The sequence below is a fragment of the Maniola jurtina genome, chromosome 5, assembly GCF_905333055.1.
Source record: "Maniola jurtina chromosome 5, ilManJurt1.1, whole genome shotgun sequence".
In the NCBI taxonomy this organism is placed as follows: Eukaryota; Metazoa; Arthropoda; class Insecta; order Lepidoptera; family Nymphalidae; genus Maniola; species Maniola jurtina.
Window position 1 is genome coordinate 5,651,927 of NC_060033.1, and position 13,974 is coordinate 5,665,900.

Sequence of the window (13,974 nt, forward strand, 5' to 3'; positions counted from 1 at the left end):
TGAAGTAGTAATATGTCTCTGAAATTCATCAAATTCATCATAAAACTTGGAAATAAGTTAGAAACCATCATCTCTTTGACTTAATGCTAGAGCTTATATCAAAATGTTCATTTAGAGCAAAACGCGACATAAATCGATGTCGTTAGTCCTTGTTTGGTCCTTCAACTTTATCACATGTCTCTTCAAAATGAAATAATTTTTAAGTTATACGATCACGCGGAGAACAAAAACTCTTAATGAAAAGTTAAGTCACCTGTATTTCTAAAGAAATGAGACCTTTTTCAAAAATAACTACCCAATACCTAACTTGACCATTCTCCCTTACCTTTGACATACAGAATACGAATACGAACAATTATAGCTTATTACAATTCATAAAGGACACTAAGGATGACGAAACTACTAAACTATGAAGGCAGAGAGAAAATAGGAGATAGAAATAATGGGGCCCAAATTCAATATAACAAATAAGAGGGCGCTAATTAAAGTATATTAATAGTCCGCAAACCAAGAGAGGATTAAAGAGAATAATAGTGCTGAGAGAGGAACAGAATTAGGTTTTCCATTCAAAAACACCCTGTGAGATGCCTAATGTTTCGCTGGATGATGAACCGTGTAAACCTACAAATCTTTCTGGCACTACAAAGACATAATTATTGCAACTTCTTGTGTCGATCATTTTCTACTTTGGTTCACTGAACCTGCTTAGATAAATAAAATATATGCTTAGATAAATAAATAACTAGACAAGTGGGTATATAAAATTGTCATAATCTTGTTCCTTCTCTACCGTTCTACCACAAAACAGCCATGAGCGTTGGCATCCTTTTGTGGTCGACATCCAATCTACTTACACGAATTATTGTTTCGCAGCGTTTCGTTTACGAATCGACCTTCCGGCATCCGTGTTTATTATCTCGTGTGAAGTTGCTTCAGCGTGTTACTTGGACCAAAGAAAACAGCCATATCCGTCTTAAATGGCGGGCAGAAAATGACCGCCCACATAATGTCCGGCTTATGACAAAGCATCTCAATGTACACTGAATATCCGTATGAGTATAAAGCGGAATTCACATTACGAAATTAGTTTCATCAATGTCATAAAACTAATTTCGTAATGTAATTCCGGTTTTTGGATCAACCTGAGATTATTTACTCGGGAGATTATTACTTTATTACCACTGGTTGTACCAAACATTTAGAAAGGTTATTCGAAATAATTATTATCAGAAGAAGATTGTGTGATCTTGATAGCGGTCATATCTAATTTTTATCAAATTGTTTGATCAAGGTTGGAATATTCTGATGCCACAGATATTTTGTTGTATAATAAGTACGAAACAAATTAAGTCTCACGTTGTCTATAAGATGCCTATTCACTCTCACTCAATGTTCACCTCAAATTCACTATACCTACGCTGAAGAAAGGTTAGTTAATCGAATTTCCTATTGTTTATCAATCGAAAGCTAAATTAGATCGCTTAATTGGTCTGTTTACAACAGTACTCACGTTACATCAATTTGTTTAAATTACGCTAGTAACTGTTATTGGAGCACTCATTTAAATAAACATACTATTAATAGTTGTAGTAGGTAATGTTTTTTTTTCAATTTAGTTGCTTGGAAAACGCACTTACATGAGTTGAAAATTAAAACCTATTAGTGCGTTTACTTTGCAGATTCCACTTTAATCCAAGAAAAGCTTACAGACAGACACACTGGCATTTATAATAGAAGTATGAATGTCTGTTTGTCTGCCCGTCAGCTTTTCATGGCCCGTCTATTAAATCAATTTTGACGAAAGATACGATTGATTGCATCCAGCGAACGGAGATAGATTACTCTTAGTCCCGGAAAATTTACAAGTTTCCAGCGATTTAAAAAACCTATATCCGTTAGTACAAATTAGCGGACATAATTTATGTGCTACAGAGACAGCTCGCTTCCTAGAAATGAATATAGGCTATTTTTATCCCAGAAAATCAAAAAGGGGATTTTAAAAAACTTAAATCCACGTTGACGGATGCGAAAATGTGTCTGCCTGTCTATCTTCTATTTGGTACTGCGATAACTTGTATCCCGGAAACGTATGTAGGCTTACAATATTTATACCGTAAAATCAAAGAGTTTCCACGGATTTTTTCAAACACCTAAACCCACGAGGACGAAGTCGCGGGTATCCTCTAGTCATATACAATACATACGAGTGCAATCATTAACTACAATTAGTGAATAAAAAACGTTATCATTTGAAATTACTTAATGGGCACAATGTTCTACAGATAACAAATAGATATCTATGAAAAATGTCAAAATATATTATTGGCATTCCCCACAATTTTCGGCAGTCACGTAGTTAATTACTTAGTCATGGGTATTACCAGGTGTACATTTTGTTTTGTTATTGCTGTGATGATAATGGGAATCAAAGGCGCCAGGATATTAGCATACTTTCCTACGCCATCAATAAGCCATCAAGTAGTATTTCGTCAACTCACACAGGCACTAGTAGCACGTGGGCATGAGGTAACAGTCGTTACCCCCGACCCAGTCTATCCAAAGGGAAAGTCTCCAGCCAATTTGAGAGAAATTGACGTCCATGACATATCATACGAACTATGGGATGGCGTTTTAAAATATCACAGAGGAAACAAACAAGATATTTTGCTTCAAGTGAGAGCAATTTTTGAAAAATTCACAACAATTTTAGACGCGCAATTACAAACACCGGAAGTGAAAGAAATATTTCTTAAGGACATAGATCATTATGACTTACTACTACTTGAAGCATGTAACCGGGCAGTTCTGGGATTTTCTCATATATTTAATGCACCAGTGATTACTATTAGTTCTTTTGGAGCTGTTCCGATTCAATACAGTATTATGGGTGCTCCTGTACATCCATTATTGTACCCAACAGCTGGAAGTCTGAGGCTATATAACCTTTCACTCTTGGAAAGGGGCATTCAACTAGTGTCGTACTTTTTATTTGACTTTTTAATCAAGGATACTGATGATTATGATTATAGGGTAATGCAGAAAAACTTTGGTGAAAATGTTCCTACGTACTATGAATTGACCAAAAATATTCAAATTATGTTTCTAAACGAACACCCGTTCTGGGCTGATAACCATCCTGTGCCTCCCAGCATTATCTATATTGGTGGTATACATCAAATAAAGGAAAACGAACTACGTGATGTAAGTTGCTTGATCTATATTTTTAACCCCCGACCCAAAAAGAGGGGTGTTATAAGTTTGACGTGTGTATCTGTGTATGTGTCTGTGGCATCGTAGCTCCTAAACTAATGAACCGATTTTAAATTATAATTTTTTTTCGTTTGAAAGGTGGCTTGATCGAGAGTGTTTTTTGCTATAATCCGAGAAAATCGGTTTAGCCGTTTGAAATTTATCAGCTCTTTTCTAGTTACTGTAACCTTCACTTGTTGGGGGTATTTTAAATTTTTAATTTACACTTGCATAAAGTGTTTCTAAATGTGGCATCATTTGGAGATGGCTTTTTAATAGGATGTTTAGAGAGCAGCACCTACCTACTTAAAAAAAAATGATTTTGATCTTTACAGGATCTCAAAAACTTTTTAGATTCCTCAAAGCATGGGATTATTTACGTTAGTTTTGGCACCAATGTTTTACCATCATTTCTTCCTCCGGAAAAGATTGAAGTTATGACAAAAGTTTTTTCTGAATTACCTTATGACGTCTTATGGAAATACGATAAAGATGTTTTACCTGGACAGGCGAAAAATATTAAATTATCAAAATGGTTTCCTCAACCGGATATTTTAAGTAAGCTATCATTTATTTGTAAACTTCGTTTTTTGATTTTCGAAAACGAATATCATATCTTTATTCGTTACAAATTACCTACTTTATAATGTTATATGTCCAAATAAGTTATTGTTCATATTTGCAGAACATCCAAATGTAAAATTATTCATAACCCAGGGAGGATTGCAGTCTTCTGATGAAGCTATCGACGCTGCTGTGCCCGTAATTGGTATCCCGATGTTAGTAGATCAATGGTACAATGTTGAGAAATATGTTTATCATAATATTGGCCTGCAATTAGATATTACGACTTTAACAGAACAAGAGTTTAAAGATTCTATTGAAAAAGTGATCAACGATAAAAGGTAACGAAACAGTTGTTTTATATTTTATATTACATTCGCAATCAATTGAAGTCTTCGTTATTTTGTATTTAAGGTTACCAATCTGTCATATTCGGTAAATGATTTAAGCATGTATTACACGATGAAAAAGTTAATCTACTTGTGATTATTTTCTTAAAATTCTCATACTGGAAAATAATTGCCTGTGGCCACTCGGACCTTATAATCACTATCACACTTCACACTATCACACTAATATTATAAAGGAGAATGTTTGTATGTGTGTGTGTGTGTGTGTGTGTGTGTGTGTGTGTGTGTGTATGTTTGTTACTCCTTCACGCAAAAACTACTGGACGGATTGGGCTGAAATTTAGAATGGAGATAGATTATACCCTGGATTATAGGCTACTTTTGTCCCGGAAAATCAACGTGTTCCCACGGGAATTTTAAAAAACCTACATCCACGCGAACGAAGTCGCGGGTATCAGCTAGTAAGGTATATTTTTATTGTAAACTTCTTTAAGTATAATTATTTGTCAGATAATAGTTTATCATTCATTTATTAGTAAAATAAGTGATTTGAAATTTAATTTTGCGTGATTATATTTTCTAACTAGAACGCCTTAGACATTTATTTCCTATTTTTTAGCTTCAAGAATAATATTACAAGACTTCGGACAGTTATGAGAGAATATCCCATTAAACCTCTGGATCTTGCCGTTTGGTGGACAGAACATGTAATTAAATACGGCGGGAGTCATCTTAAATCACCAGCAGCTAACATGTCAGTGGTTGAATACTATGAAGTCAAACTAGTGCTTCTTATTCTGATAACATTTCTAGCTGTCTTTATTTTATTAGCTTGGCTTATTAAATCGAGCTATAAATTGATCTGTTATGTATGTAGAACAAGCATAAAGTTAAAAATACATTAGAATTATTGTCTGTCGGTTGCATGTAAATAACTGAAAAAACGAAATGCTAGAATATTGAACATAAAAAATATCTGTATGCGTAAAAAGTATTACAAGTGTTACCATTTGTTGTGTTAAATGTACTTATTTAATAAATTAAGATTAGTAATAAATTATATTATAGTCAATAGTTATTAATAGTATCGTTATTTTTACATAATGGGTAGGTACCGACCTCTGCTCTCGGACTGCATCATTGCGTAACATTAGGTAGTGACTAGTGACTTATCACAAGGATTACAGTAAAACACAAGATTATAATATAGTATCACAACTTTATTGTCTAGAAAAATATATTATGAATAAATTACTTAATGAAATTAATACTCGTTATCAACTGAAATCAGCCTACAGTCAATTTTATCATTGATAACAGCTATAATATACAATTCATATTCTATAAAGGCATACTATAACAAATTCTCGTCAGTTACTCAAAATTAATCATGGATACAAATAGAAGCTTAATTTTTTTATTAACCGTCATTATAATAACTGGAATAAAAGGTGCGAGGATATTAGCATACTTTCCTACACCATCAATAAGTCATCAACTGGTGTTTCGACCCCTAACACAAGCATTGGCAGCGCGAGGCCATGAGGTGATTGTTGTTACGACAGATCCAGTCTTTCCAAAGGGAAAAACACCAGCCAATTTAACGGAAATTGACGTCCATGACATCTCCTATGAAATTTGGGAAGGACTTTATCAACATCATACAGGAAATAAACGCGATCTTTTAGTGCAAGTGAAAGCATTTTTTGAAAAATTTACCAACATCTTTTATGCTCAAGCACAAACATTGGAAGTGAAAGAAATTTTAAAGAAGGACAGGAACCATTTCGACCTATTGCTACTTGAAGCGTGTAATCGAGCCGTGATGGGGTTTTCACATATATTTGATGGACCGGTTATTACTATTAGTTCGTTTGGGGCTGTTCCTGCACAATACCATACTATGGGTGCCCCAGTACATCCATTATTGTACCCAACACCTGGAAGGCAGCGATTGTATCACCTGTCTCTACTGGAAAAGAGCATTGAACTGTTGGGGCACTTCTTATTCGAGTTTTTAATTACCGAATCTGATGATTACGATCATAGAATAATGAAAAAAGTTTTTGGTGAGAATACTCCAACCTTTCCAGAGTTGACGAAAAAAATTCAAATGTTGTTTTTAAATGAACATCCATTATGGGCCGACAATCATCCCGTACCTCCAAGCGTTCTTTTTATCGGAGGTATTCATGAAACCAAAGTTAAGGAATTGCCTACAGTAAGTGGTTTACAATTGGTTTCAATATTTATGAATTAACGTAGCTCAGATATAAATTATTATATGTTTATATGGTATTTGTGAACAAAAAAAAATTTTTTGAACAGAATAATTAACGAAAATTGCATTTTTTGTGATGCTTGCATACCACATTTTCAGGATCTTAAAAATTATTTGGATTCTTCAAAGCATGGAGTAATATATGTTAGTTTTGGTACTAACGTTCTACCATCATTACTTCCTCCAGAAAAGATCAAGATTATGGCGAAAGTTTTTTCTGAATTACCATATGACGTTTTGTGGAAATATGACAAAGATATTTTACCTGGACGCTCAAAAAATATCAATATATCTAAGTGGTATCCTCAACCGGATCTTATAAGTAAGTTATTCTGGCGGACATTTCAAAGGTGACAAAGTTCGTAGTTTTACTATTGTACTAGTAGTTCAACTAAGAAAAAAATATCATCATTGTTACTAGTATAATAATATTGAAAGATGGTTTCCAGTTTTCTTACTGGTTGTAAACTTGGAACAACAATTCCAATATTCTTAGTAATACGTCTAAAGTAATAATTACAATTTATTAGTAGTAATGATTCCGAGAAATGTCCCTGTACTATGTTCAAATATCGAACAGAGAGAACCATCTATCATTGTAGTAATAAATAGTTGAAGCAAAAACTTCTTTAGATGCGTTGGGTAACTTTTGGATGGATAAAAATTTCAAGTTTGCTTATAATGTTCGGTGTGCCGAAAGATAAAGTCAATGGTTTATTTACCTACTCTGAATGTTTCAGCACTTTAACTTCTATATTTTTGTACATATTTTACAGGACATCCAAAAATTAAACTATTCATAACCCAAGGAGGTTTACAGTCAACAGATGAAGCTATAGATGCTGAAGTGCCTATGATAGGCATTCCCATGTTACTAGATCAATGGTATAATGTTGAGAAGTACGTTCACCATAATATTGGACTACAATTGGATATAACGAGTTTGACAGAACAAAACTTTAAGCAATCCATAGAAAAAATTATGAATGATAACAGGTAGGCTATTTTTTGTACTTATCCTTATTCTCAAAATATTGTTGACCCTATTGTGCATAATATAAATGATTTTGTTATTTTGTTTAAGCTTCAAGAAAAATATAACGCGACTGAAGACACTTATGAGAGAATACCCCATTAAGCCCCTTGATAATGCTGTTTGGTGGACAGAACATATAATCAAGTACGGTGGAAACCACTTAAAATCACCAGCTGCTGATATGCCGTGGACAGAATACTATGAAATAAAGCTAGTGCTTATTATATTCGTAATTTTAGTTACAATCTTAGCTCTATTGTGGTGGATCATGAAATCAATTTTAAAATTCGTGTTTAATATTTACAGGACAAATATCAAGTTAAAAATATACTAGAACAGTGATTATTTAAGACTAGCAGTAATATATTAGTCTTAGAATTATTGTTGTAATGTAAATACTTAGACTTATTTTTTGTTGTTACTCGTTACTGTTTATTTTGTGTATAAGTTAGGTATTAAGTTTTGTACAGTATTTTTATTAATTTATTTTTATTTAATTGTTTCTATTGTTCTTTGTCCTTAAGTAACTTGAAAAAGATGTCGAATCAGGACATCTTTTAGTAAAATTAAGGTTTGTGTTAATATGTTTCGTTGTTTTTGTATTCAGTTCTACAATTAGTCAAATCATAACATCATCTCGTGTGATTTTAAAAATATCATGATAATCTCAACTTAGTATAGCATTTATCACACTAGTATTATAAAGGTGAAAGTTTGTGTGTTTGTGTGTATGCTTACTATTGTTTCACGGGCTACTGGACGAATTCAAGTGAAAATAATGGAGATAGATTATACCCTGGATTAACATATAGGCTACTTTTTATCCAGGAAAATAATTAAAGAGTTCCAACGGGTTTTTTAAAAGCCAATATACACGCGAATGAAGTCGCCAGGCATCAGCTAGTAATTACATACAAATACTAACTATCAACACTTTCAAACTAAGGATTATAAAATATTAAACAAAAATTATAGCTTCTTCAAAAATCGAGGAAGAATAAAAGATTTAAAAAATAATATTAATTAAAGCACATAATATTATAAAATTCAAGATCATGGAAAATCAGAAATTGAACTACTATTAGGATGGGATAAATTTAGGATGAGGAGTAGAAAGAAGTTACTTACTGTCAGCTAAATAATTATGATAGTATATAATATATTATATGATATAATAAATATGATATTGCCAAAGTAGGACAGTAAAATAAAGTACAAGTGTAAATTAAAAATTTACAACACCCGACAAGTGAGATTACCAGTAATTACTAGAAAAGAGCTGATAACTTTCAAACGACTCCACCGATTTTCTTGGATTATAGCTAAGAACACTCTCGATCAAGCCACCTTTCAAACAAAAAAACCAAATTAAAATCGGTTCATTAGTTTAGGAGCTACGATGCCACAGACAGATACACAGATACACACGTCAAACTCATAACACCCCTCTTTTCGGGTCGGGGGTTAATAAGAAGTAGCGAGGTGGATAACGGCCAACTATATCTGACGCGCGTAATTTTCATTTTATTTCATATGTATTCTTATGACGCAATTCTGTTGATAGTGAACCTAATTAATATGATAATAACCAGTCCTATGATAAAGACTTATCTCATTTTTCAATTGATTTGATAGCACTTATCCATAATCTACCTTATAACTAATCTACGTTATTTTATCTTATGCAAAGAAGTATTTTTTTTTTGTAATAAATATATCTAATCGACAGTGATATTACGCCTTGCTTTATTTAACCATAACCAATAGTAAAATAAATACAAATATTAATATTAATTAATTAGACAAGTGTAAATTAAAAATTTATAACACCCCCCAACAAGTGAAGGTTACAGTAACTAGAAAAGAGCTGAAAACTTTCAAACTGCTGAACCGATTTTCTTGGATTATAGCTAAGAACACGCTCGATCAAGCCAGCCACCTTTCAAATAAAAAAAAAACTAAATTAAAATCGGTTCATTACTTTAGGAGCTACGATGCCATAGACAGATACACAGATACACACGTCAAACTTATAACACCCCTCTTTTTGGTTCGGGGGTTAAAAATGGTTGTAAATGTCGACACAAAAAATGGCTACCCCGTGACAATAGACAATTAACTATAAGCAAATTATAATATTGCTTGAGCACATAAATCGAACACTCAATAAAAAACACAAAGGGAGTAGATATTAGAGCAGGATATTAGTAATACCCTGTCTGTCTGTCTGTCTGCTAGCTTTTCACAGCCCAACAGTTTAACCGATTTTGATGTTTCGTACGGAGTTAGCTTACATCCCGGGGGAGGACTACGTTTTATCCCGGAAAATCAAATAGTTCCCACGGGATTTTTTAAAAAACCAAATCCACGCGGACAAAGTCTTGGGCATAATTTAGTAGATAAATATCCTATATATAGTACCTGGATTAATCCCTAAGTGATTAAACTCAAGAAACCTTTTCATTTTATAAACTGGTACTAATAATGTAATTAAACTAAGAGTGCCTATCCTACCTACTCTGTTACAACTTACCTACTTAGTAGATTACTCTAGGAGTCTAGTAAATCGATAGAATGATAATAATAATTGATGATCCTATTTAAACAGACCCGCCTTTAGAAAACCTCGTTAGGCCTCGATCCCGGTTATTATTAAGTATCGAATAATCATTAACGGCTTAACTCGATTGGCCTGAGAGTGTCTTTACCTACTAACATTAACTTAATGATTTTAGATCATATCTATTTGATATCGATATCGAACGATAATTCGATTGTCTCACATAATAATTTATAGTAACACGAATAATATGTACATTTTGTATCCATACTTTTATTCTATTTTATGCGAGTTATAATAGCTAAGGAATCGAATACTGAATTAATTAACTGATCAAGTGCACGTCGAATGGTTTTATACCATAACGTACAAGGTAATTAATTTTTTTTATTAATTTGCATGGTGGCCATTTTGAAATTCGCCAATGGAAGCGGAAATGGAAATACACACTCGGTGAAAATTTCAACTCTACCTATTACAGTTCATAAGATGCTGCCTACTGACAGACAGACATACACGGACGGACAGACGGACAGCGGAGGCTTAGTAATAGGATCCCGTTGGCACCATTTGGGTACATTATTCATATTCAAATTCAAAATATTTTTATTCAATTATACTTTTACAAGTGTATTTTGAATCGTCAAAGTTTCTTGCTGGTTCTTCTTGCTCTTTTCAAGTGTTAAAAAATGAAAGCTGAAAATTTTGGTGAGATTTGATCCCCTTATTAACGGTTCTTTTTATCGGGAATAAAGCTCCTATCCTATTTCACAAAGGCTCTACTAATTTAATAATAGCCTGTAAAAGATCTATTTATTTACTTTTTGTCGCTATCCCTTAATATATTTTAAGGGCTGTCCAAATCACCTCGTGCTAAATTGACTCAAAGTTTTTAGGGTTCCGTGCCTCAAAAGGAAAAACGGAACCCCTATAGGGTTATTTTTTTGTCTGTCTGTTTGTCAAGAAACCTATAGGGTACTTCCCGTTGACCTAGAATCATGAAATTCGGCAGGTAGGTAGGTCTTATAGCACAAGTACAGGAATAAATCTGAAAACGGCGAATTTGTGGTTACATAATTAAAAAAAAATTAAAATGTGTTTTAATTTTCAAAGTAAGATGACTATACCAAGTGGGGTATCATATGAAAGGGCTTTACATTCTAAAACAGATTTTTATTTATTTTTGTGTATAAATTAGTTTTTGATTTATTGTGCAAAATGTTGGAAAAAATACCCTAGTACGGAACCCTCAGTGCGCGAGTCTGACTCGCACTTGGCCGGTTTTATTTGTCTCTATCCCTTGATGTTTTGGGTTGTCCAAATCACCTCGTGCGAAATCGACTCAAAGTTTTTAGTAAGTAATCAATAAAATATATAGAGTGGTAGTTTGTATTCATTGTAAGTATATTATACCGCTCTAATAATACTTTTACAAGTTAGCATTTTTACTAAAAACAGACTGTTTGCATATTTCCATTTAAAATGTAACAAACACTATACTATTTTAATGGATAATAGTATGGAAAATAATATTGGAGTCACGTCCAAGACATAAATCAGGTGGAAGCAATTTGCCTTGAGCATGTTGTGTGGTCAATATATTTGTTTTGACGCATCATATTTTTACCGTCTATAAAGTATCCCAATGGTTGGTTAGTTTATATATTATGTTATATCTTTCTCTTTAAAAATATTTAACATACATTTGGTTTAGTTGATATGAGCTACCGCAGCCACGCTGCCAGTTTCTAAAAATTCGGACATTCCTTGTCCACAATATAAAGGGAACTTAGTACTTTCAGCTTTCTTTGCGCTGGGCGCCGATAAGGCAGCCATTGAGTTAGTCAGGACTTTTCTGTGATAAGATATCCATTGTAACCTTTATTTCATCCGTCCATCTATGGGTGATCTCGGGTGTCTTGGACTTTCTCAAGCATCAGGATCTAGAATCTTTCTAGAAATGCATGTTTATTTGCTCTTTAACAAAGTCTTGCAACTAACCTTTAACAAAGCAATGATTTTGAGAAACTTCAACAGGATCCTTTAAAAAATTAGATCTATGCGGACAAAATCACGGGTATCAAATCCTAGATCTTGTAAAAATATTCTTAATAATACAATCAGAATAATTGTGCTAATATTCTAATTCTAATATGCTATTTCTGGGGCCTACCTGGTCCAAAGGTTGTCCATCGCCATTCAGCGGGGCAATGCTGCCAGCTTGATGGGCACTTTTGGTCCAGGGGCAACCAGGGGTGGTCTTTTTCACGACTATAACTAATAGTAATATTAATTTATAATTATTAATTTTTAATTTATAATAATAATTGACAAGCCCGGGTATTTCATTGTGCTAATATTAATTTTTCTTTAACAAAAATAGCCTAAGCTCCTCATTACCTCAACCTCATTAGTAACACTTCCATTGAAATAAAATGGAGCAAAATAGATCTTTGAATTTATATGCTGACCTGACCTGATTTTCTCAAGAGTCATTTTCGTAAGATAAGTGTTCTTAACTCGTGTGAACATATTCCGTATTACATTTTTATTTTCTAGAATATTAAGAAAAACTGAACAGTCTTCCGCGATCTGTGTTTCCTACCAATTACAATCCGGGTATCTTTAAAACAAGAGTGAATAGGCACCTTTTAGGTAAACGCGTCCCATCTTAGACCACATCATCACTTTCCATCAGGTGTGATTCTGGTCAAGCGCTTACCTATAATGAAAAAAAAAGTGACCATAATATTATATGAATAACTAAAATATCATTGTTTACTTCAACGAGATAAACAAAAAACACCTGTGCGATTTCTTTTCGAAATCCGGAATTCGATATGACTTCTCATCATTTTGTATTGATTGTCGTGCATGTGAAAAGCTAATTATGGAACCCACAACTGCTCATGAGAATGAAAAACTGTTTAGTTTATTGCATCTTATAACCTTATTATTTACTAGCTGATACCCGCGACTTCGTTCGCGTGGATGTAGGTTTTTTAAAATTCCCGTGGGAACTCTTTGGTTTTCCGGGATAAAAAGTAGCCTATGTGCTAATCCAGGATATTATCTATCTCCATTCCGAATTTCAGCCAAATCCGTCCAGTAGTTTTTGCGTGAAGGAGTAACAAACATACACACACACACACACACACACACACATACAAACTTTCGCCTTTATAATATTAGTGTGATAGTGTGATTGATAAATAGACTTAAAGTAAACTGAACATGAATTACATTATTAACGCAGATTTGTAAAACACTAGATAAAAAGTTGAGACCGAGGTTGAAGCTATATAATTATAATAAGTATTAGAATACAATAAAGTTTTGTTAAAAGTTTTGAGTCGTCCCCACTATACTAAAGTAGCCAGTGACTGCAATCTCACCTGGTGGTAAATGATGATGCACTCTAAAATGGAAGCGGGCTAACGGGCGGGTAAACAAATAAAGCTGCAGTTTGAGATGTTATCAAAAAAGCCGTTTCGTTCTCAGTCTAAAGGTTTGCGTTGCGCTTAGCATTTGCTGTAATAGATAGGTACATCTAGGTTACACACACACACACAGCTTCAAAGTAGCTAAAAAAATAGAAAAGCGCTATAAAAGAAACCTAAAATATGTCTAAAATGAAAATGTTTGGCATACAGGTAGTATTCTCAAACAAAAACATATTTTCCTGCAAATTTTTTTTTCAAAGAAACTCAGTTTTTTTACAAAGCAAGAGTTCGCCAGCTGCTAGTCGGCTTGCATCCAGGCAAGCATGAATAATTTTGCGCTCTGTTCTAAAGTAAAAATACCATGTAAGAAAATCTGCTAGAAAAAAAGCGGAAAAATTTCACGGGTATGTTTTTATGCTACCGAGAGCTATTTCCGTTTTTGCTTGGAAAATTTTATTTATTTTCATTTCCAGTTGTGTGAAGACAACACT

The 13,974-nt window shown here is 33.4% G+C and overlaps 2 protein-coding genes across 2 annotated transcripts; both read left to right on the plus strand.

The window, feature by feature from the left end:
* The first annotated feature begins 2,418 nt into the window (after window positions 1–2,418).
* Window positions 2,419–5,068, plus strand: LOC123865768 (UDP-glucosyltransferase 2-like). Its single transcript, XM_045906990.1, has 4 exons — window positions 2,419–3,201; window positions 3,585–3,807; window positions 3,935–4,154; window positions 4,783–5,068. The coding sequence occupies exons 1-4, from the start codon at window positions 2,419–2,421 to the stop codon at window positions 5,066–5,068; spliced, it is 1,512 nt and encodes a 503-aa protein (XP_045762946.1).
* A 482-nt stretch (window positions 5,069–5,550) lies between these two features.
* LOC123865277 (UDP-glucosyltransferase 2-like) lies at window positions 5,551–7,947 on the plus strand. Its single transcript, XM_045906226.1, has 4 exons — window positions 5,551–6,384; window positions 6,544–6,766; window positions 7,221–7,440; window positions 7,529–7,947. The coding sequence occupies exons 1-4, from the start codon at window positions 5,554–5,556 to the stop codon at window positions 7,812–7,814; spliced, it is 1,560 nt and encodes a 519-aa protein (XP_045762182.1). The 5' UTR covers window positions 5,551–5,553; the 3' UTR covers window positions 7,815–7,947.
* Window positions 7,948–13,974: the final 6,027 nt, after the last annotated feature.